The 22,012-nt window shown below is 40.2% G+C and overlaps 1 protein-coding gene across 2 annotated transcripts in view; it reads right to left on the bottom strand.

Annotated features, from left to right (window-relative positions):
• The window catches only part of cers6 (ceramide synthase 6), a 255,237-nt gene extending 234,557 nt beyond the window's left edge, over nucleotides 1-20,680 (bottom strand). The window contains exon 1 of one of the 2 annotated variants that reach the window (XM_043693925.2): nucleotides 20,301-20,680. In XM_043693925.2, coding sequence (XP_043549860.1) covers nucleotides 20,301-20,470 — 170 coding nt within the window. In that variant the 5' untranslated portion in view covers nucleotides 20,471-20,680. The remainder of the gene's footprint in view (nucleotides 1-20,300) is intronic. The other variant, XM_043693926.2, reaches the window with a different exon arrangement.
• Between the last annotated feature and the right edge of the window lie 1,332 nt (nucleotides 20,681-22,012).

Genomic DNA, 22,012 nt, shown 5'->3' with positions numbered 1-22,012 from the left:
TTTGTTATTCTTCCCAAAGTGAATCACCTCACATTTAGCTACATTGAATTCCATTTGCCACCTTTCTGCCCAGCTCTGCAGCTTCTCTATATCCTGCTGTAACCTGCCACATCCTTCCTCACTGTCAACAACTCCTCCGACTTTCGTATCATCCGCAAACTTGCTCACCCAACCTTCTAACCCCTCTTCCAGGTCATTTATAAAAATGACAAACAGCAATGGTCCCAAAACAGATCCTTGCGGAACACCGCTAGTGACGGCACTCCATGAAGAAACTTTGCCATCAACTACTACCCTCTGTCTTCTTCCATCCAGCCAATTCCTAATCCAAACCTCCAACTCACCCTCAATGCCATATCTCCGTATTTTCTGCAGTAGCCTACCATGGGGAACCTTATCAAACGCCTTACTAAAATCCATATATACCACATCTACCGCTTTCCCCTCATCAACCTCCTTCGTCACCTTTTCAAAGTGCAGGTAGATGGGATTAATGTAGTTTGGTGTTTGTTGGTCAGTGTACGCAATAGTGTATGTGCAATAGAAATACATATTTGAACCCATGGGTAACTCAGTTAAGTCATATTCTGAGACATATTACTATTGCACATACACTATTGCGTACACTGACCAACAAACACCAAACTACATTAATCCCATCTACCTGCACTTGATCCAAAGCCTGCCATGCCATGACATTTTATGTGTGAAACCAGATGGTGAATATCCAGTGGCAATCAAAGACATTTCAGTTCTTTGTCCTGATCATGAGAATATTTGTGACAGTATGCCCTGATCATTGTTTGGTGGTACACTTTTTCTGAAGCTCCTTGTGTCTGTGGGTAACATGTTTTCTATAATTTAGTTTTACAATTTCCATGTTCTTCAAATAATGTTCCTCAAAAGTGCTGTAGCTACTCAAAATTCCTTTTTTAAAATACAATAGTACTAACCTTACCAGGGAGCAATAGCAGTGGCATATTTGTTGGATATCTTTATTCTTTTTACATTAGCTATTTCTGCCTTGTGTATTTTTTTTAATGCAAGTTCTGGTTCCCTATTTCTTAGAGTTTCATTTTGGCATATCAAGATAAGTCCAAAAAAAAAACAAACTACTTGTTTTTTGCCTCATGCTTTCATTTGGTAGGTGATAAAATAATACCACACTACACATTTGTCTGGACTTTAACAGCCATTTCAGTTTATTGTACAACATAAGGACAAGTGAAAGTAATCATAACACAATGTAGTAGCAGAGGAGGCAATTTCACCTATTATATCTATGCCAGACCTTTGCTACTCGATTCCATGAGTAATTCTATTTCATGGCTTTGCGCATTTCAAAATATTGATCCATTTTCTCTTTATAAGATTCAATGGTATGTTTCATGAGGTCAAATATACCATGGCACAAATTATATCTCTTTATATTTGTCCTTTAAACTACATATTTGAACCCATGGGTAACTCAGTTAAGTCATATTCTGAGACATATTTCTATTGCACATACAGAGCTGTATCTGAGCTCAAATAAAACCTGAGCCTGGATTGTGTCAAGTTTTTGGGAGAATTCATCACCATGAGGCCTAGTCCATTTCCTCACTGCATTTTGCCAAACTTGCCAATTACTTAACTACAATGTCCCTATGAAGTCTCTCAAGTTCAAACTCCACTTCCTGTTACCACTGTTTCTGGAATAACTCACCACATAGGTTATCTTGGAATTCCCCAGCATCCCTTGTGTTTATTCCCTCTTTTAAAGCCCATTGTGGACCCATACAAGTATCTTCAGTCCAGAGTTGCCCTGCACAGTTGCTGATATTTGCCTCAGATGTAGCAGACAAAGCAAAATAGGCACCCTGCTTTTAGAGGAAATGGATGATCTTCTGGAAGGGGTGATGCCAAAGTAGGACTTTCTCCTACCCCAGGACCAGCAGTGGAGGCCATGGTATCAGACCATGCCAGCCTAGTCCAAAATTGCAGTTAAAGCAGTCACAACTGTCTGGAGGAATGCCCAGCACTTTAAAAAGGTCAAAGTCTTTCAGTACTCTACCAGTGTAAGTTCTGCCATCTTCTCTCCAATACCTCATACTCACTCTATTTCTGCCTCTGTGCCCACCTCCCACAAAAGATCATACTTCACCACCCTCACTACTGTTTGCAACAACTTCCCCACTTGCCCTGAACAACCTCAACACTCAGACCACAGCTGGAATACTGTGAACACTTTTGGCCCCTGATGTAAGATATATTAGCATTGGAGGCAGTCCAGAGAAGGTTCACTAAGCTAATCCTGAAATAGAGGAACTGTTTTATAAGGAGAAGTTGAGGAGGTTTGGATTTTACTCACTCATTGGGGTTTTGAAGAATGGCAGTCAACCTTATTGAAACATACAAGATTCCTATGGGACTTGACAGTTAGATGTGGTAAGGTTCATAGAAACCCTACAGTGTTGAAATAGGCCATATTTGGCCTGTTTGGTTCTTTTAATAGTGTAGTCAGTGTTTCTTTGGCCAGGTTGGAGTTGATGGATGTGAACAGGGCTGTTATTTTATGTCAAGTTTGATTCCACCCTCCAAGAAAAAGAACTGGAATTGGCATCCCCACAGGAAATGATATCACTATAGGAAATTATACCACCAACTCAAGGAAACTTAAACACATAAACAGAAAGCGGGTCATAACAACAGTGCTTCATGGGGGCTCACTGATGATGTTACCTAGTATGGTGATGAAAAGTCTGAAAACGAATCTTCCAGCTCAGCAGGCAAATTTACATCCAAACTTTACTATAATTCTTTGAGGAGGTAACAAACAGAATTGATAAAATAGAACCTGTGACAGTAATACATTTGGATTCCCAAAAAGAATTCAGTGAAGTACTGTACCAAAAGCTACTTAATAAGAGCCCATGTTGTAGATCAGAGTATATTTGCATGAAGAGCATATTGGCGAATTAATTGAAGATAGAGAATTATGATAAAGGGGCATTTCAGGATGGCAATCTGTAACTAGTGATGTGCTACAGGAATCAGAGCTGGAGCTACATTATCTACAATATATTAGTGATGGATGTAAGTTTGCGCGCTAAGCTGGAAGGTTCATTTTCACATGCTTCTAGGAATTCTCGTGCGTGTCTCTGTTTGGCTTGTCCTGGAATGGATGTGTTGTCCCAGTCAAAGAGGTGTCCTTCCTCATCTCTATGTAAGGATATTAGTGATAGTGGGTCATGTCGTTTTGTGGTGAGTTGATGTTCATGTATCCTGGTGGCTAGTTTTCTGCCTGTTTGTCCAATGTAGTGTTTGTTACAGTTCTTGCAAGGTATTTTGTAAATGACATTAGTTTTGCTTGTTGTCTATATAGGGTCTTTCAAGTTCATTAGCTGCTGTTTTAGCATGTTGGTGCATTTGCAGGTTACCATATCACCAAGAGGTCTGAGTAGTCTGGCAGTCATCTCTGAAGTGTCTTTGATGTAGGGGAGAGTGGCTAGGGTTTCTGGATGCGTTTTGACTGCTTTTTTGGGTTTGTTGCTGAGAACTAGGTGGACCTTGTTCATTGTGTACCCTCTTTTTAAATACACTGCATAGGTAATTTTCCTCAGCTCTTCGTAGTTCCTCTGTGCTGCAGTGTGTGGTGGCTCGTTGAAATAATGTTCTAACGCAGCTTCATTTGTGAATGTTGGGATGATTGCTTATGTAGTTCAGTATTTGGTCAGTATGTGTTGTTTTCCTGTAGACACTCATTTGAAGTTCCCCATTGGCTGTTTGCTCTAGAAGAAATCATCCCAACACCAACAAACAAAACTGCATCAGAATAGTATTTCAACGAGCCACCACACACTGCAGCACAGAGGAACTACGAACAGCAGAGGAAAATCACCTGTACAGCATATTCAAAAAGAATGGGTATCCAATGAACATAGTCTGCCGATTTCTCAGCAACAAACCCAAATCAAGCAGACAAAACACATCCAGAAATCCTAGCCACTCTCCCCTAGATTAAAGACATCTCAGAAATGACTGCCAGACTACTCAGACCTCTTGGCATCATGGTAGCCCACAGACCCATCAACACACTAAAACAGCTGCTAATGAACTTGAAAGACCCTATACAGACAACAAGCAAAACGAATGTCATTCACAAAATACCTTGCAAGAACTGTAACAAACACTAAATTGGACAAACAGGCAGAAAGCTAGCCACCAGAATACATTAACATCAACTTGCCACAAAAAAACATGACCCACTATCACTAGTGTCCTTAAATACAGATGAGGAAGGACACTACTTTGACTGGGACAACACATCCATCCCAGGACAAGCCAAGCAGAGACACGCATGAGAATTCCTAGAAGCATGGCATTCCAACCAGAACTTTATTAACAAACACACTGACTTGGACCCATTTACCAACCTCTGAGAAAAAGTACAGGAAATTACATCACCACAGGAAATGATGTCACCAACCCAAGAAAAACTAAACACATAAATAGAAAGCGGGTCACTAACACCAGTGCTTCACCGAAAGTTCACTGATGATAGTGATAGAACGTCTGAAAATGAACCTTCCAGCTCAGTGAGCAAACTTACATCCAGAACCTCAACCTGAGCTACAAATCTTCTCAAAACTCACGAGTAGTGATCTGGATGACAGAACTGAATGTACAATGGCCAATTTTGCAAATGATACAAGGATAGCTAGGGAAGCAAGATATGCGGATGACACCAAGAGGCTACAGAGGCACATAGACAGATAAAGCAAGTGAGCAAAAACTTAACACATGGAACTCTGCTCCTGTGACAGATGATCTTATCATTCTCTACTCTGTACTAAATTTCATTTTTGTGGGATCAGCAAATTATCTTCCCTATGACCCGGATCAAATCTCCTATATATGGGAAAAGATTGACCCGTGAGATATTCCACATCCAAATGCATCTAAGTGAGAAACACCAGAGTTGTTCAATAAAATTGCTGACCAGCCACTGTTGCTATGGCAAAAGTAAATTACTATGTCAATTAGTAGAATACCCATAAATACAGTTGCACATTACAGATAAATGGACAATATCTACCATCATTCGGAAGCTAAGCATTCACAACATTTTAGTAGATTGAATCTCTTGACATTCATGGGATTTGGCTGCAACTGGCTGGGCCAGCATTTACTGCCCGGGCCAGCATTTACTGCCCATCCCTATATACCTTGAGAAGGTTTTGCAGAGTTGCATACTTGAACCTCTGCAGTCCATTTGCATTAGATGGACCCACAATACCATTAGGAAGGGGGTTTCAGGATTTTGACCCAATGACGCTGAAGGAATGGTGATATATTTCCAAGATAGGATGTTGCCTGCCTTGGAGAGAAACTTGCAGGTTGGTGTTCCATGTTTCTATTGCTCTTGTCCTTCTCGGTGGCAGATATTCTGCATTTGTAAGGTGCTGTACAAAGTTGCTTGGTGAATTTCTGACCTGCATTTTGTTGATGGTACACACTGCTGCTAATCAGCCTCATTGGTGGATTGACTGAATGTTTGTGGACGTGGTACCAATCAAATGGACTGCTTTGTCTTGGATGGTGTCAAGATTCTGAGTGTTGTTGGAGCTGTACTCATCCAGTCAAGTAATCCATCGCACTCCTAACAAGGGACTTGTAAATATTGAACACATTTTGAGGTTAGAGGTGTGTTCTCACTGCAGGATTCTAGCCATTGATCTGCTAATGTAGCCAGAGTGTTTATATGTATAGTTTTTTTCTATTCACAGGATGTGGGCATCATTGGTTAAGCCAGAATGTATTACCCACCCCTATTTGTTCAGAGGGCAGTTGAGAGTCAACCATATTTCTATGGATTGGGAGTCACATATAGGCCAGACTGACAATTTTCTTCCCGAAAGGACATAGGTTTTTCTTGACAATCAACAATGGTTTCATGGTCATCTGTTAACTCCATATTTTGTTATTATTGAATTCAAATTCCACCATCTGCCATGGCGGAAATCAAACCTAGGTACCCAGAACACTACCTGGCTCTCTAGATTAATTGTCTACCGATAATACCATTAGGCCATTGCTTTCCCTTTTTCAGTTCAGTTTATGGTCAATTCCCAGGAGGATAATAGTGGGGGATTTATAGATGATAACGCCATCGCAAAAACAAAGGGTGTCACCTGGGTTCTCTTTTGTTGGAGATGAAGTACTGGCACAGTACTTGTGTGGCTAGAATCCTATGTGCTACTTGTCAGCCCAAATCTGAATATTGTTCAAAATGTGCTGCATATAAACATGGTCGACTTCAATATCTTCAGCAGAATGCACATATTTGCTGGAGTTTATAGAAATGAGAAAATATGTGAAAATTTTATATTTGCGATCTTGACAACATAGATGCTGAGAGATGATTTTGCCTTGCTGGAGCCTAGAATCAAGTATCATTGTTTCTCAATAAGAAATGAAGCATTTAGGACCAAGGGGAGGCAAAAATCTTTCACTCAGCCATTGTAAAGTTTTGTAATTTTCTGCCCACAGAGGATTGTGGTGCCCTGATAATGAGTATACTGAAGACAGAGTTTTTGAAGTTATATCCTAGATTAGAGTGGTGCTGGAAAAGCACAGCAGTTCAGGCAGCATCCGAGGAGCAGGAAGATCAACGTTTCGGGCAAAAACCCTTCATCGGGAATATTCCTGACGAAGGGCTTTCGCCCGAAACGTCTATTTTCCTGCTCCTCGGATGCTGCCTGAACTGCTGTGCTTTTCCAGCACCACTCTAATCTAGAATCTGGTTTCCAGCATCTGTAGTCCTTGTTTTTACCTTTTTGAAATTATGCAAGTCAAGAAATAGGGTGGGGTACTGAAGGCCAATGAAAGTTTGAGGTGCTGTACAGCCAAGTGCTCCTATGTCTTACTTCATTACTTTAATCAAAAATATGTGCAAACATGTTAAAAACTGAAAGAAATGTGGACACTGTAAATAAGAAACAAAAATCTAAATTGCTGGAAAATCTCAGCAGGTCTAGTGACATCTGTGGAGAGAAATCGGAGTTGATGTTTCGTGTCAAGTGACTCTACCTCAGAGATGATAGAAATGTATTTATCTTCTGATCATTTTACCAACAAACATACAAAAAGTTAAAGTGCTCATATGCATTCTGTACAAATATGTAGATTGAGCGCAATGCCCAACATCAGGGTGCATTATTCATGTGTTATTTGCTGATCAGAAATGGAACTAACCAATTCTGGACTGATCTGGATGAGTGAGGAGTGAAGAACATTCCATCACACTTCTGTTGTGCTTTATAGAGGGTAGACAGGTTTTGGGAAGTCAGGAAATTAGTTACTTGCCATATACGTAGTTCTAAACCTCTGACCTTGGAGCCACAAAATATGTGACTGGTGTCAAAATGATGGACTATGGACTTTGAATTTTAACACCTGATTTAAACAGCTGGGACTTCATGGACTCAAATGGTTTTAAAAAATGACCAAATACGCTGAATTAAAATAATCACAGGCATCACCATCACTATATAGGTCTGCCAAGTTTCATTGTACCAATGTGTATTAGGCAACTGAGCCTGAGCAGTAATAATTATATTTCCCCCAACACAATCAAAATAATCAACTGCCTTCCCTGGGAGAAATCAAATGGTCCTCATCTCCTATTTCTTTTTCACCATCATAAAATCTTTCACATATTGAAGATGAAATCTGGATATAAAGAACTCCAGCACACAGAATATGCAAACAAGCTGCTACTTTGAAAGGTGTATCGTAGAGCTTAGGGTGATTGCAGAAAAGGAAAAGAACAATTAATTAGGTGAAAACCTGCTTCAATTCGGGTAGGAATGAATTTTGGTCAAATAGAGTCAAAATATAGCAGGAGAAACAGTAGTTGAACAAAGGGCTACTCTCAAAGAAGAGATGCTTTGGGCATAGCCAATGAAAACTTTCTTGAATGGGGAAGTTGGGGATAACAAATCCAGTCCCTGGATGACATATAAGGTAGAAATTCCGATAAACAAGAAAAAATGTGCTTAACAGATATCCAGGAGAAAATACGATTGAAAAAAAAAAGCATTTCAAAAGGCACCTGGATGGGTATATGAATAGGAAGGGTTTACAGGGATACTGGCTAAATGCTGCTAAATGGTAGAGATTTATTCAGAATATCTGGTCGGCATGGACGAGTTGGACCAAAGGGTCTGTTTCCGTACTGTATATCTCTATGACTCTAAGTTCTCTCTGTGGCAGAAGCAGACATGATAGACTTTGACTATCAAACTAAAACAGGCTGGAGAAGACACCTTCTCTACCTCTCAAGAAGAAAAGCCAAGTCACAAGACTGTAAGTAAAGATTAGGAAAGCAGCACTTTAAAGTTAACTGCACCATCTCTACTGCTGACAACCAACAAACTAACTATCTCAGGTTAGAATCTTCTTCCTCAAGGACACCTTCAGGTACGTAAATTGTACATCATTTTGTCTTTATTTTTATCTGATTTTTAACTTTATACTTTCTTGTGGATGTCTCACCGTCTGTGCGTATGACTGCCTGAAGGCCATATGCTTGACAACATGTCTCAGGGTTAGCAAGTGATAAACTTGCTACTTTAACTCAAAATAGCCATGTCATAGAGATGTACAGCACTGAACCAGACCATACGGTCCAACCCATCCATGCCAACCAGATATCCCAACCCAACCTCGTCCCATCTGCCAGCACCCGGCCCATATGCCTCCTAACCCTTCCTATTCATATACCCAACCAAATGCCTCTTAATGTTGCAATTTTACCAGCCTCCACCACTTCCTCTGGCAGCTCATTCCATACACTTATCACCCTCTGTGTGATTCAGCAAATACAGCAATTACAATGAAAAGAATACTTAACAACATCTTATTTGGAGAAGGGTACAACTGTAAGCTAAAAAAAGAATTTGAACCTTTTGCAGACCAACTAGGCTGGTTGCAAATAGGGCGCTAATTCACCCTGCCTCACTTGCTTGTAACACTAGTCAAGTTATATTTTGATGCCATCATTGGATAGAAATTTGGAAGGAAACCAGAACCAAAGTTTTCATTTGCAAAATTCTCAAATATTTCAATATGGTTATATAATAGATCAAAACTAATAGCTGTTCAAATGCATTCTATTAAAATTTATTGCCACAATTCTTAGTTTATTTATAATCAGAAGCGTTCACCTCCTGTTATCTTTATAGTCACAAGTACAAATATTAGTTGTCATGTTTTGTTGGAAGAAGGGAAGATTTTTCTGAAGATTGAAAGTGGAGAAATAATCACCAATACACTAATGTACATAAAATGTAACTATGTAATTCGATTCTAAGAAAACTGCAAATTGGCTTTCTTAATAAAAACTTCTGCTTAATAATAATCATCTACGCCATTGTTTTACCATAACTGAACAAATCAACTTCAATTTTTATATGGAATTACAAGAATTTTTGTGATTTTACTAGTGCTTTGGAGATTACCCACTGCAATTATGTCCTTTTATCTACATCAACTGGAACTCATTGACTTTGATCATTTGAAGCCTACCAAAGCAATATCTTCGAGTGGGGATTACAAACTTAAGATAAGTACGTTAAATCATAAATTACAAAATGGCAAAGAAAACCTTTATCAGGCTTAATACTTGGCTCTGACAGTTTTGAATATATTTAATTTCCAAATGTATATTATTGACAGAAGAAGCAACTAAACTGTGTTCTACCAGGCTCCCAGCTCCTGACCTCGTTACAACCTTTGTTCAAACATGAAAATAAGACCCGATCTTCAGAGGTGAGGTGAGAGTGACAGCCCTTGACATCAAGGCTGCATTCAACTGAGTGTGGCATCAAGGAACCCTAGCAAAACTGGATTCAAGAGAATCATGGGGCAAACTCTCTGCTAGATGAAGTCACACCTGACACATAGGAAGACAGTTGTAGTTGTTGGAAGTCAGTCATCTCAGCTATAGGATAATCCTGCAAGAGTTCCTCAGGGTAGTGTCCGAGGCCCAACCACCTTCAGCTCAATGACGTTCGCTCCATCATAGGTCAGCAAAATGGATGTTTACCAATGATTGCACAATGTTCAGCACATTCACGACTCCTCAGATACTGAAGCATTCCATGTTCAAATACACCATGATTTGGACAATATCCACGCTTGGGCAGACAAGTAGTAAGTAACATTTTCACCACACAAATGCCAAGCAATGACTATCTCCAATGAGAGAGAATCTCATCACCGCCCCTTGACATTGAATAGTATCACTGAATCCCCCACTACCAACATCCTTGGGGTTTCCATTGACCAGAAACTCAACTGGACTCTTCCCATATTCACAATGGCTACAAGAGTTGGTCAGAGTCTAGGAGTACTGTAGTGAGTAAATCATCTCCTGAGTCTGTAAACCCTGTCCACCATCTATAAGGCATAAGTGAGGAGTATGTGGAATTCTCCCCACTTGCCTGGATAAGTGCTGCTCCAACAACACTCAAGAAGCTTGACACCATCCAAGACAAAGCAGCCTGCTTAATTGAGACCACATCCACAATCAATGCTCAGGGGCAGCAATGTGTACCATCTACAAGATGCACTGCAGAAATTCACAAAAAATCCTCAGAAAGCACCTTCCAAACTCACGACCACTCCCATCTAGAAGGACAAGGGCAACAGATGCATGGGAACCACTGCAAGCTCCTCGCCAAGCCACTCACCATTCTGACTTGGAAATATATCTCTGTTTCTTCCATGTTGCTGGGTCAAAATCCTGGAATTCACTCCTTAAGGACGCTGAGGGTCCACCTACAGCAGATGGATTGCAGTGGTTGAAGGCGGCAGCTAACCATCACCTTCTCAATGGCAACTAAGGATGGGCAATAAAAAGTATGGCCAGCTAGAGATGTCCACATCTCACAAATGAATAAAATAACCTAAGCTGTGCATGCTGCAATAAGTCTGTACCTGCATGAAAGCACACATGACAAATTTTCAATTAATCTGTACTTTAAAAAAAATCACATCTCAATTAATAATCTGGAAGTCTGCTGAATGACAGTGATTGAACAAATCAAGTTCCATTTTTATGAATTTTTACCAACATTTGTAGATAGCATTTCAGGACCCTACTCAATAATAATTTGGCCAATTGCTTTTGATAACTAAGTAAATTAAATGTGTTTTGAAAATATTGAACCCAATGTAATGAAGTGCTTTTGATGGATTAAATTGAAGGTCGCTGCAGACTGAGATTGAAGACTTCAGTTGATACAATTAAAAGGACTACAGAAATAAATACTTTCTCTAACTTTGCATCTTTGGCCATCCAACATTATCCACAGTTTAAGCCTTTGTGTTGTGTTCCCTAACTTTCTCATCAGAGCATCTACATTTTAAGAGCATTATTAAGTATTTCAGGGATTTACACAACTCCAGTAATTTAAATCTCAAGACTTCAATCATCTCTCTTCTGTGTATGTGATTTATTAAAATAAACATATTTTCTAGGTTCTCTCAAACAAGACTAGTTTAATAAGACAAAATAATCTGAACAAAGTAAGTTAATATCCATCTTGAAATACTGGCATAAAATTAATGTAATTTACCTGATGTGGAGTAGATCTAATTTTCCATTTCGAAGGTTAAAGAAGTAACATTATAGTCAACCAAAATTCACAATTTTTAGTCAATTGTAACTAGGTAACTCTAAGGAAAAGACAAGTGACCTTGTTGTGTGCAACTGGCCAAATATACTATGAATATAGCTGCCAAGCATTTTAGTGTTACACATACCAATGCCATATCACATTTGCCTCAAGTGCAGAGGTAAGCATTCTATTTCAGTTCCTTCTCATACAGCTGAACAAAGTTTTCTCATATACCAGTAGTTTCATAACAGAACTTCAAAGCATTTATTTTAGACACTGTGTTCTAAATTGCAGAAAATTATTAAAACTGTTACAACTTAATTCTAAATCAATAAGTTATGTAATTTTTCCTCAATGAAGTAAATGCAAGATTTACCTGTATTGCAAGACAAAAAGAATTAAACGCTGAACAGTCCCCTTCAGGTTTAAAAGAAAAGCAACCTGTTCTCCGATCAATAACTCATTCTAGGTGACTTTTTTTCCAGTTGAGCAGCCTTTGATTTAAAACAACTGATTCATTGAATAGTCAGGACCTCAAAGGTATATAGTGTAATACCATTTAAAAGATTAAGCCAGCAGCAAAGAATTTTAGTTTTGGAATCAAACAATAAATCTCAGTTTGATTTTTGTTCATGAAATGGATGTATATATGGACTTTTGAAAGGCATTTGTTAAATTACCATATACAATTATAGAATCGTATAGCACAGAAGGAGGCCATTTGAGTCATTAAGTCAGTACTGGCTCTTTCAAATTATTTAGTCACAGTCCCCTGTTCTTTCCCCATATCCTTTCAATTTTCATCTCATACAGGCTTATCTGGAAAGTAGAAGCATGTAGGATGAAAGAGGCAGTAGTAATTTGGGTACATAATTGGCCAACAGTTAAACAGCACAGAGTTATGATCAAATGAAAGTATTTTTGCTTGGAAAGAAGGATGCAGTATGATCTCTGTGGGACCATTATTTTTCTTGTTATATATAAATAACCTAGACTTGGGAATAGGAGTTATATTTTAACACTTCCAGATAAAAGACTTAGATGTAAAAGTCTTCTGTCTACAAGGCATAAGGCTGTTGAAGCACATTTCTGTAGCTCACTGCATGTCACTTGCCTGAAGCCAGAGACTGCTGTTCGGAGAGTGTCGATCTGGAAACTCTCTTACCCTTACTACTGGCCACTTGTGAATTTGATGCCTACCAGTTGATTATCCATATGTTCCACCAAGTTATGTATACTCCTTCCATGGCCATGAAGTTCTGCAATGGGACTCAAATACAGAACATTGTGTTACAAAGCCTCCTTCCACAGGGTTTTTAGGAATGTAATATCCAATGAGTAAGATTGTAGCAAACTTCAGCAGGACATAGAAAAAAAGTAATGAAATGGGCAGATTGATGGAAAATGCAAGGTGATACACTTTGAGATGAACCAATATGAAGAGGCTGCATTGTATGGAGGACCACAGGACACACATTCACAAATTTTTGAAGGTAACAGAATATGTTGATAAGGCAATTAAGAAACTTAACAGAATATACAATATAAAACATCACAGTACAATGTGGACGTCACCAGTTTCCTCATTTCCCCTTTCCCCACCTTACCCCAGTTCCAACCTTCCAGCTCAGCACTATCCCCATGACCTGTCCTACCTGACAATCTCCCTTCCCACCTATCCGCTCCACCCTCCCCTCTGACCTATCACCTCCATCCCCACTCCCATTCACCTATTGTATTCTTTGCTACCTTCTCTCCAGCCCCACCCACCCCCCATTTATCTCTCCACCCTGGAGCCTCCCTGCCTCTATTCCTGATGAAGGGCTTTTGCCCGAAATGTCGATTTTCCTGCTCCTCAGATGCTGCCTGACCTGCTGTGCTTTTCCAGCGCCACTCTAATCTAGACTCTGGTTTCCAGCATCTGCAGTATTCACTTTTGCCTACCTTAAAACTATGACCCCTCCTGGCAGTCAATCCTGCCCTGGGGAAAAGTCTCTGGCTATGGACACTACCCATGCCTCTCATTACCATGTACACCTCGATCAGGTCACCTCTCTTCCTTCGTATCTCCAGAGAGAAAAGTCCGAGCTTAGTCAACCTCTCTTCGTAAGACAAACCCTCCAATCCAGGCAGCATCCTGGTAAACCTTCTTTGCACCCTCTCCAAAGCCTCTGCATCTTTCCTATAATAGGGTGACCAGAACTGGACACAATATTCCAAGTGTGGTCTCACCAGAGTTTTGTAGAGCTGCATCAAATTCTCACGGCTCTTAAACTTGATCCCCCTGTTAATGAAAGCCAAAACGCCATATGCTTTCTTAACAACCCTATCCACCTGGGATGCAACTTTGAGGGATCTGTGTACTTGAACACCAAGATTCCGCTGTTCCTCCACACTGCCAAGAATCCTGTCTTTAAACCTATATTCAGCATTCAAGTTCAACCTTCCAAAATGCATCACTTCACATTTATAGAGGTTGAACTCCATCTGCCATTTCTCAGCCCAGCTCTACATCCTGTCAATGTCATGCTGCAGCCTGCAACAGCCCTCGATAAAATCAACAGCACCTTCAACATTTATTATCGGCAAATTTACTAACCCACCTTTCAAGCTCCTCATCCAAATCATTTATAAAACTACAAAGAACAGAGGACCAAGAGCAGAGCCCTGCGGGACACCACTCACCTCTGACCTCCAGGCAGAATACTTTGCATCTATAACCACTCTCTGCCTTCTGTCAGCCAATCAATTCTGAATCCAGATAGCCAAATCTCCCGGTATCCCCTACCTCCTGACTTTATGAATGAGCCTATCATGGGGAACCTTATCAAATGCCTTGCTGAAGTCCACATACACCACATCCACTGCCCGACATTTGTCAATCTGTTTCGTCACCCCCTCAAAGAACTCAATAAGAATTGTGAGGTGTGACCTCCTCCTCACTAAGCCATGCTGACCACTTTTAATCACACTATGCTTTTCCAAATAGTCATAAATCCTATTCCTCAGAATTCTTTCCAAAACCTTGCTGACCACAGACATAAGACTGACTGGTCTGTAATTGCCAGGGATTTCCCTATTACCCTTCTTGAAAAGAGAGACAACATTCGCCTCTCTCCAATCCTCTGGTACGACTCCTGTGGAGAGTGAAGAAGCAAAGATCTTCGCCAGTGGCTTAGCAACCTCCTTTCTCACTCCCCGGAGCAACCTAGGGTAAATCTGATCTGGTCCTGGGGACTTATCAATCTTAATGTTTGCCAAAACTTCCAGCACATCAACTTCCTCAATCACGATTTGTTCAAGCCTGTTTCCCGGCTCCTTCATTCACAAAAAGGTCCCTTTCCTTAGTGAAAACTGAACAAAAGATTAATTTAGGGCTTCCCCTATCTGCTCAGACTCCATGCACAAGTTCCCTATGCTATCCCTGATCCCTACCTTCTCCCTGATCATTCTCTTATTTCTCACGTATGAGTATGAACCTTTGGGTTCTCCCTAATCCTTCCTGCCAAGCCTTTCTCGTGCCCCCTCCTGGCTGTCCTCAGTCCATTTCTGAGCTCCTTTCTAGTAAGCCTGTAATCCTCTAAAGCTGAGCTAGATCCTTGCTTTCTCCACCTTACATAAGCTGCCTTCTTCTTTTTGACGAGAAGCTCCTCTGTTCTCATCATCCAAGGCACGTAATGTTACCCCTTCTTACCTGTCTCAGAGGAACAAATTTGTGCATCACTCGCAACAACTGCTCCTTAAACAGTCTCCACATGTCTGCTGTGCCATTTCTGTGGAACAATTGCTCCCAGTCTGTGTTTCCCAACTCCTGTCTAGTAGCGTCATAATTTTCTTTTCCCCAATTAAATATCTTCCCATGGTAGCTCCTCCTTTCTCTCTCCATGGTCATGGTAAATGTGAGGCAGTTGTGGTCACTGTCACCAAAGTGTTCTCCCACCGCAAGATCTGATACCTGTCCTGGCTCATTGCCGAGCACCAAATCCAAAATGGCCTCGCCCCTCGTTTTTTTTTGTAACCAGGGCATTCAACAAAAAAAAAAGAGAAATACTGCAAACCTTTATAAATCCTCATCTGGAGTACGATATACAGTTCTGGGCCACATTTTAAGAATATAAAAGCTCTAGAAATACAAATTAGGGAGGTTTACTAGAATGGTATCAAAAATAAGGGAAATCAATTCCACGAGAAGATTGGTGAAGCTGAGAATGTTGTCCTTAGAGTAGAGATGGTAACAGAGGTGTTCAAAATTATAAACACTTTATGAACGGGAAAAAAAAAATGTTTCTTCTGACAAGGGGATTTAAAACTGAAGGCCACAGATTAAAAATAATTACAAAAGAACTCAAGGGGGACCCAGGATGAATTTCTTCAGAAAGGGTTTTTTAAAATTCTTTTAACAATATGAGGGTGTCGCTGGCTAGGCAACATTTATTGTCCAACCCTAATTGACCAGAGGACAGTTAAGAGTCAACCACATTGCTGTGGATCTGGGCTCACATGTAGGCCAGAACAGGTAAGGATGGCAGTTTCATTCCCTGAAGAACATTAGTGAATCAGTTGGGTTTTTCTGACAATTAGAGTCAAAGAGATGTACAGCACAGAAACTGAGCCTTCAGTCCAATTTGTCCATGCTGACCAGATATCCAATCCCAATCTAGTCCCACCTGCCAGCTGGCCCATATCCCTCCAAACCCTTTCTACTCATATGCCCATCCAGACGTCTTTTAAATGCTGCAATTGTACCAGCCTCCACCACTTCCTCTGACAGCTCATTCCACACATGCACCATCCTCTGCATGAAAAGGTTGCCCCTTAGGCCTCTTTTATATCTTTCCCCTCTCACCCTAAACCTACACCCTCTAGTTCTGGACTCTCCCACCCCAGGGTAAAGACTTTGTCTATTTACCCTGTCCATACCCGTCATGATTTTATAAACCTTTGGAATTATGAGCAAAATGCTGGAATGTGGGATTAAATTGGAAAGGTCTTTGCATTGGGAGAGGAGATTAAGAGGTGAAAAGATATAGTCTAGTCACTGTGCGTGAGCAGTATCACAAATAAAGCACAGAGATATCAATTGTTTGTTATCTCCAGCAAAACTTGAATACATTTTTACCATGATTCCAAACAAACCAGGAGAATGTTCTGCTGGGTGTACAATTCTTAGTTAACACTTACAGATCAAAAGGAACATTTTCCTTGTTAAAACACTTTTTGTTTTACTGAACAGTCTGATAGCTTGCTGATTACATAGACTGAAACAAAACTTCACACTGAAGATGAGCACTTCAATGAGAAATACAGCTGACAGATCAGAAAGTATGAGTTAGTTAAATATAAATGTTACCATAGAATTCAAGCATTACATTTTAATGTATTGGTCTTATCAAAAGAAAAAGCTGGACACAGCTTCTAGAAGGTCAAACATTAAAACTAATGTATAGTCTTATAATTTCTTATTCTGCATTTATAGAAATCAATACGTATAAACATGTTTTGTCAGCTTAATATTGTTTCCATTGACAAAACTCAATCTAACTTTTTAAGGCCACTCTTAGTGTTATTACTTTATAAGTTGAAGGAGGAACAATGTCCATCAATAAAACTCTGAAAAATAAAGAAATTTACTTGAAAATGAGAGACAGGGTTTCTGGCACTGCACCAAGGCTTGTCCTAAAACATCTGTTAAAGCTGTATATGGTTTGAGAGTCCTAGAGTCACAGAGATATACAGCATGTAAACATACCCAGGGTCCAACTCATCCATGCCGACTAGATATCCTAAACTGGTCCAGTCCCATTATCAGCATTTGGCCCATATCCCTTTAAACACTTCCTATTTATGTTAACTATCCAGATGCCTTTTAAATATTGTAATTGTACCCACTTCCACCACTTCCTCTGGCAGCTCATTCCATACATGCACAACCCTCTGTGTGAAAAATTGCTCCTTAAGTTCCTTTTGAAAACTTTCTACTCTCACCTTAAACCTATGCTGTCTAGTTTTTGACTCCCTGACCCTGGGGAAAAGCCCTTGGCTATCTACTCTATCCATGCCCCTCATCATTTCATAAATCTCTATAAAGTCACCCCTCAGCCTCCGACACTCCAGGGGAAAACGCCCCAACCTAAACAGCCGCTCCCTATAGCTCAAATCATCTAATCCAGCAACATCCTCGGAAGTCTTTTCTGAACCCCTTTCAAGTTTCACAACATCTTTCTTATAGCAGGGAGACCAGAACTGAACACAATATTCTAAAAGTGGCCTAACCAACATCATGTATAGCTGCAACATGATATTCCAACTCTTATACTCAATGCACTGACCAATGAAGGCAAGCTTGCCAAACGTCTTCTTCATTAACCTGTCTACCTGTGACTCCACTTTCAAGGAATTATGCACTTGCACTCCAAGGTGTCTTTGTTCACCAACACTCCCCAGGATCTTATCATTAAGTGTCTAAGTCCTGTCTGACAGCCCTACCAAAATGCAGCACCTCACACTTATCTAAATTAAACTCCATCTGAACTCCTTGGTCCATTGGCCCATCTGATCAAGGTCTCATTGTACTCTGAGATAATCTCTTCATATCCACGACACCACCAAATTTGGTGTTATCTGCAAACTTATTGACCACACCTCCTACATCCACATCCAATTCATTTACATAAATGACAAAAAGCAGTGGACTCATCACCCTTGTGGCAACTACTGGTCACAGGCCTTCTGTCCAAAAACATCCTTCCACCACCATCCTCTGTCTCATACCTTCAAACCGATTTTGTATCCAAATGGCTAGCTCCTCTGGATTCCATGTGATCTAACCTTGCTATCCAGTCTACCAAGTGGAACCTTGTTGAATGCCTTGCTGAGGTCCATATAGACAGCGTCTACTGTTCTGCAATCATCAATCTTCTTTGTCACTTCTTCAAAAAACTCAATCAAGTTAATAAAATGTGATTTTCCATGTACAGTGTGTTGACTTTCCCAAATCCATCCTTGCTTTTCTAAATGCATGCAAATCCTTGCCTGCAGAATCCCCTCCAACAACTTACCCACACCCCACTGACATCAGCCTGACGGGTTAATTATTCCCTGGCTTTTCCTCCCATTTTTCTTGAATAATGTCACTACGTTAGTCAACCTCTAGTCTTCTGGCATCTCACCTGTGGCAATCGATGGTACAAATATCACAGCAAGAGGTTCAGCAATCTCTTCCCACAAAGTTCTGGGATATACCTGATCAAGTCCCGGGGATTTATCCACCTTTATGCATTTTGAGACAAACAGCATTTCCTCTTCTGTAATATGGAAACTTTTCAAGATATCACTATTTATTTAGGAGCAAATTATTGTAGATGCTGGAATCTGTACTGAAAACAAAAAATGAGCTCTGAACAGTCATCTAGACTTGAAATGGTAGCTTGCTCTCTCTCCATGGATGCTGCCTGACTTGCTGTGATTTCCAGTATTTTTTGTTTTCACTGTTTATTTCCCATATTCCCTAGCTTCCTGAAGCACAATATCCTTCTGCACAATAAATACTGATACAAAGTACTCATTTAACATCTCACCAATTTCGTGCGGTTCCACATAAGGCGGCCTTGTTAAGGGGCCCTATTCTTTCCCTAGTTACTTTTTTCCCCTTAATGTATTTGTAGAATCTCTTTTACTCTGCCAAATTGTAATTTGTGTTGGCCATATTAAAGACATCCAGTTGTTTTGAGCTATAATGGTTTAACTAAATGGGTAATATTCTGAAATGCAAACTTTCACTTTTGAACTTGACTACAAACATCAGGAAAGCCAACTAGGTAACTTATCCCAGTGAAGAAGTCCCAGGTTTCAAATTCCACAGAAAACCTAGACAAACTGCATCACTTGAAACCATGCCAGAGAAAACGTGGCTAAATACTCTCCAAATGGAACATGAGCACCAACTAAATTGTACCTGTGACTATCCACCATTAACTGAGTTTCTGGCTTGAGTCACCTATTCTTAGTGGCATCATAACGAATCACATTGTGTAGGCGAAGCTATTGAATGGATTGTTAACCTCGACATCCAGGTATAAATTGCTTTCCCAGTCTTTAAAAAACATCCCGCCAAGAGACTATTCTGCTCACGACTCTCTTTACAACCGATACATCTCCAACCTTCCCACTGAGAACGTAGGGCGCTTCCTAAAATCTAAAGAACAAAGCTGGATCAGACTTTTTACCTTTTCCGAACCGAATACTTTGCGAACATTGCACCCGCCTGCTTTAAGTAGGGCAAAGTGTTGGTTAGCTCCTGAAAGTAAGATTTGGGCAGCTGCATGCAAGCTGTGTGGTTCCGATTCCAGGCTGCTGACTGGAAGGAGTCATCTTTATTGATCAATGAAATATCACCCAGTCGACATATATCAAGTTTACTGCTTAGCCCCGTTTGCACCACTCGCGGTATGAAATTGATACATTACGATTCGATGCATTTATTCAAACCCCACCATCACACAGATGTTGGCACAATACTCTGAAATGTAACATTGTCTACGCTGTTTATTAAACAATGCCGGTTTAAATATTGCTTTGCAAATCCAGGCCTATACTCGTTCACTCAAACAAATGAGACCAGTCTGTGTTCCCTACCTTTCGAAAATCAGTCGAATCATAAAAATGCAGAAAGCCAGAGGAAAGGCCAGGTAGAGGTCTTCCGCCTGCGGGAAAGTGGCTTCGTCCGTGCTTTTCAGGTCTGCCCATGTTACGTTGTGGGGCAGCCAAAACCTCTCGTTCCAGAACCAGGCTAGGATACCTGCCATGTTCAGTGTTTGGTGTGTACGACTGGGGACGATTGAATGGCTTGTGGCTGCAGCTGCTGAACACTGCCTGGACTGCTCTTGATTCTCTCTCTCTCTCTCTGCTTGATGCACTTGGCCTGACTGGGTCGGTCGGACAGACTACAGATTTCCTCTCCCTTTTTTCTCTCTCGTCTCTCCCTCTCTCTCTCACACACACATTGTGTCGCCTACCTCCAATGGGAAGTGTCACACACCATCCACTCCACACCAAGTGATTGGCTCCCACAACTGTCGCACACTATTCAGCACAGCAAAAAGGAAAGTCTACCTACGGGTGAAAGTCAATGCACCATGTTACAGATGATTAAAGCAGATCGTTCTGAGTAATAAATGATAACAAAATGTGATCTTCCAGTTCACGATTTATGCATGACTGACAGCGATAAAGATGGATAAATATATTAGTCACAGCCCAAGATTATTATATTCAGAATCGCCTAATAATTTTGCCATAACAATTATTGTCGAATCTTGCTCACTAGAATGAATAATACCAGGAGCAATATTGTAAAAAAGTAATTTTTTTAAAAAAGGCGAAACATTCTCTTCTAATAAAAAAAAATTCTGATCACTTTCCCATTTATTGTTCCAAAGTTAATATTTTAGGAGTATATTTTGGTCATTTTGGCTCATCCAAAGTCTGACTATATTTTTGAAAATGCATATGTTTAGAGGGATCAATTAGTTATATTTTCTTTGGTGTAATGTAGTTTGAGGTTTAATCTACTTCCTGCATATTTCTGTTAATCGGCTTGCTAGATCTTCCCTGCAGTGCAGATGTGACTGCATTTCAAAACAAGAGTTGGCTGTGAAAAAGAAAGATTTGCATTTATATGGCACCATTCATAATTCAGGCAATCCCAAAGCACAGCTGATGAAGTACTGTGGTAATGTTGGAAATGCAGCAAAAGGGCTCTGCAAACAGCCATGAGATATCGACAAAATAATCTGTTTCATATCGGCCAGAACACCTGGAAGAACCCCGTTTTCTTTCAAAATAAGAGGAAGTGATAGTTTACATCCACCTGAAATGGTACATCAAGTCTCGGTTTAACGTTTTATTGTATTCGAGAGAGGTCAGCTCATTGCTGAGCGGCATTGCCAGTCTAAATGTTTTCTCAGGTCTTCGGAATGAACCTTGAACCTACAACCTTTTGATTCTGAGTTGAGAGTGCTGCCTGTGAACCTGCAGCCATTGAGCCATGACTGCAACTTTGACAAACGAAGCATTTTCGGATATACTGAGAGCATGAAAGTACTCTACTAATACAATCAAATTCTGTTCATAAAATATAGGAAAAGTTCAGCTGGATTCACTGATAACTTTTTTTAATATTTTCATTAGCATTAAAAAAGTGAATAATTAGCATTCATATTTGACAATTACCTGTTCACTGGTCTAATTGCATTACTGTAAAGTTGCTGTAGATGAGAAAAAAAATCAAGTTACTGTGAAAGGGATTTTCATAACTTTGCACTTCTTTTCACTAACCACCCTTAAAA

Source organism: Chiloscyllium plagiosum, unplaced genomic scaffold (assembly GCF_037043375.1).
Source record: "Chiloscyllium plagiosum isolate Xiang-an unplaced genomic scaffold, Cpla_swu_hap1 HiC_scaffold_7, whole genome shotgun sequence".
Lineage (NCBI taxonomy): Eukaryota > Metazoa > Chordata > Chondrichthyes > Orectolobiformes > Hemiscylliidae > Chiloscyllium > Chiloscyllium plagiosum.
The sequence above is the reverse complement of the archived record's forward strand: the minus strand, read 5'-3'. Positions and strand labels throughout refer to the sequence as shown.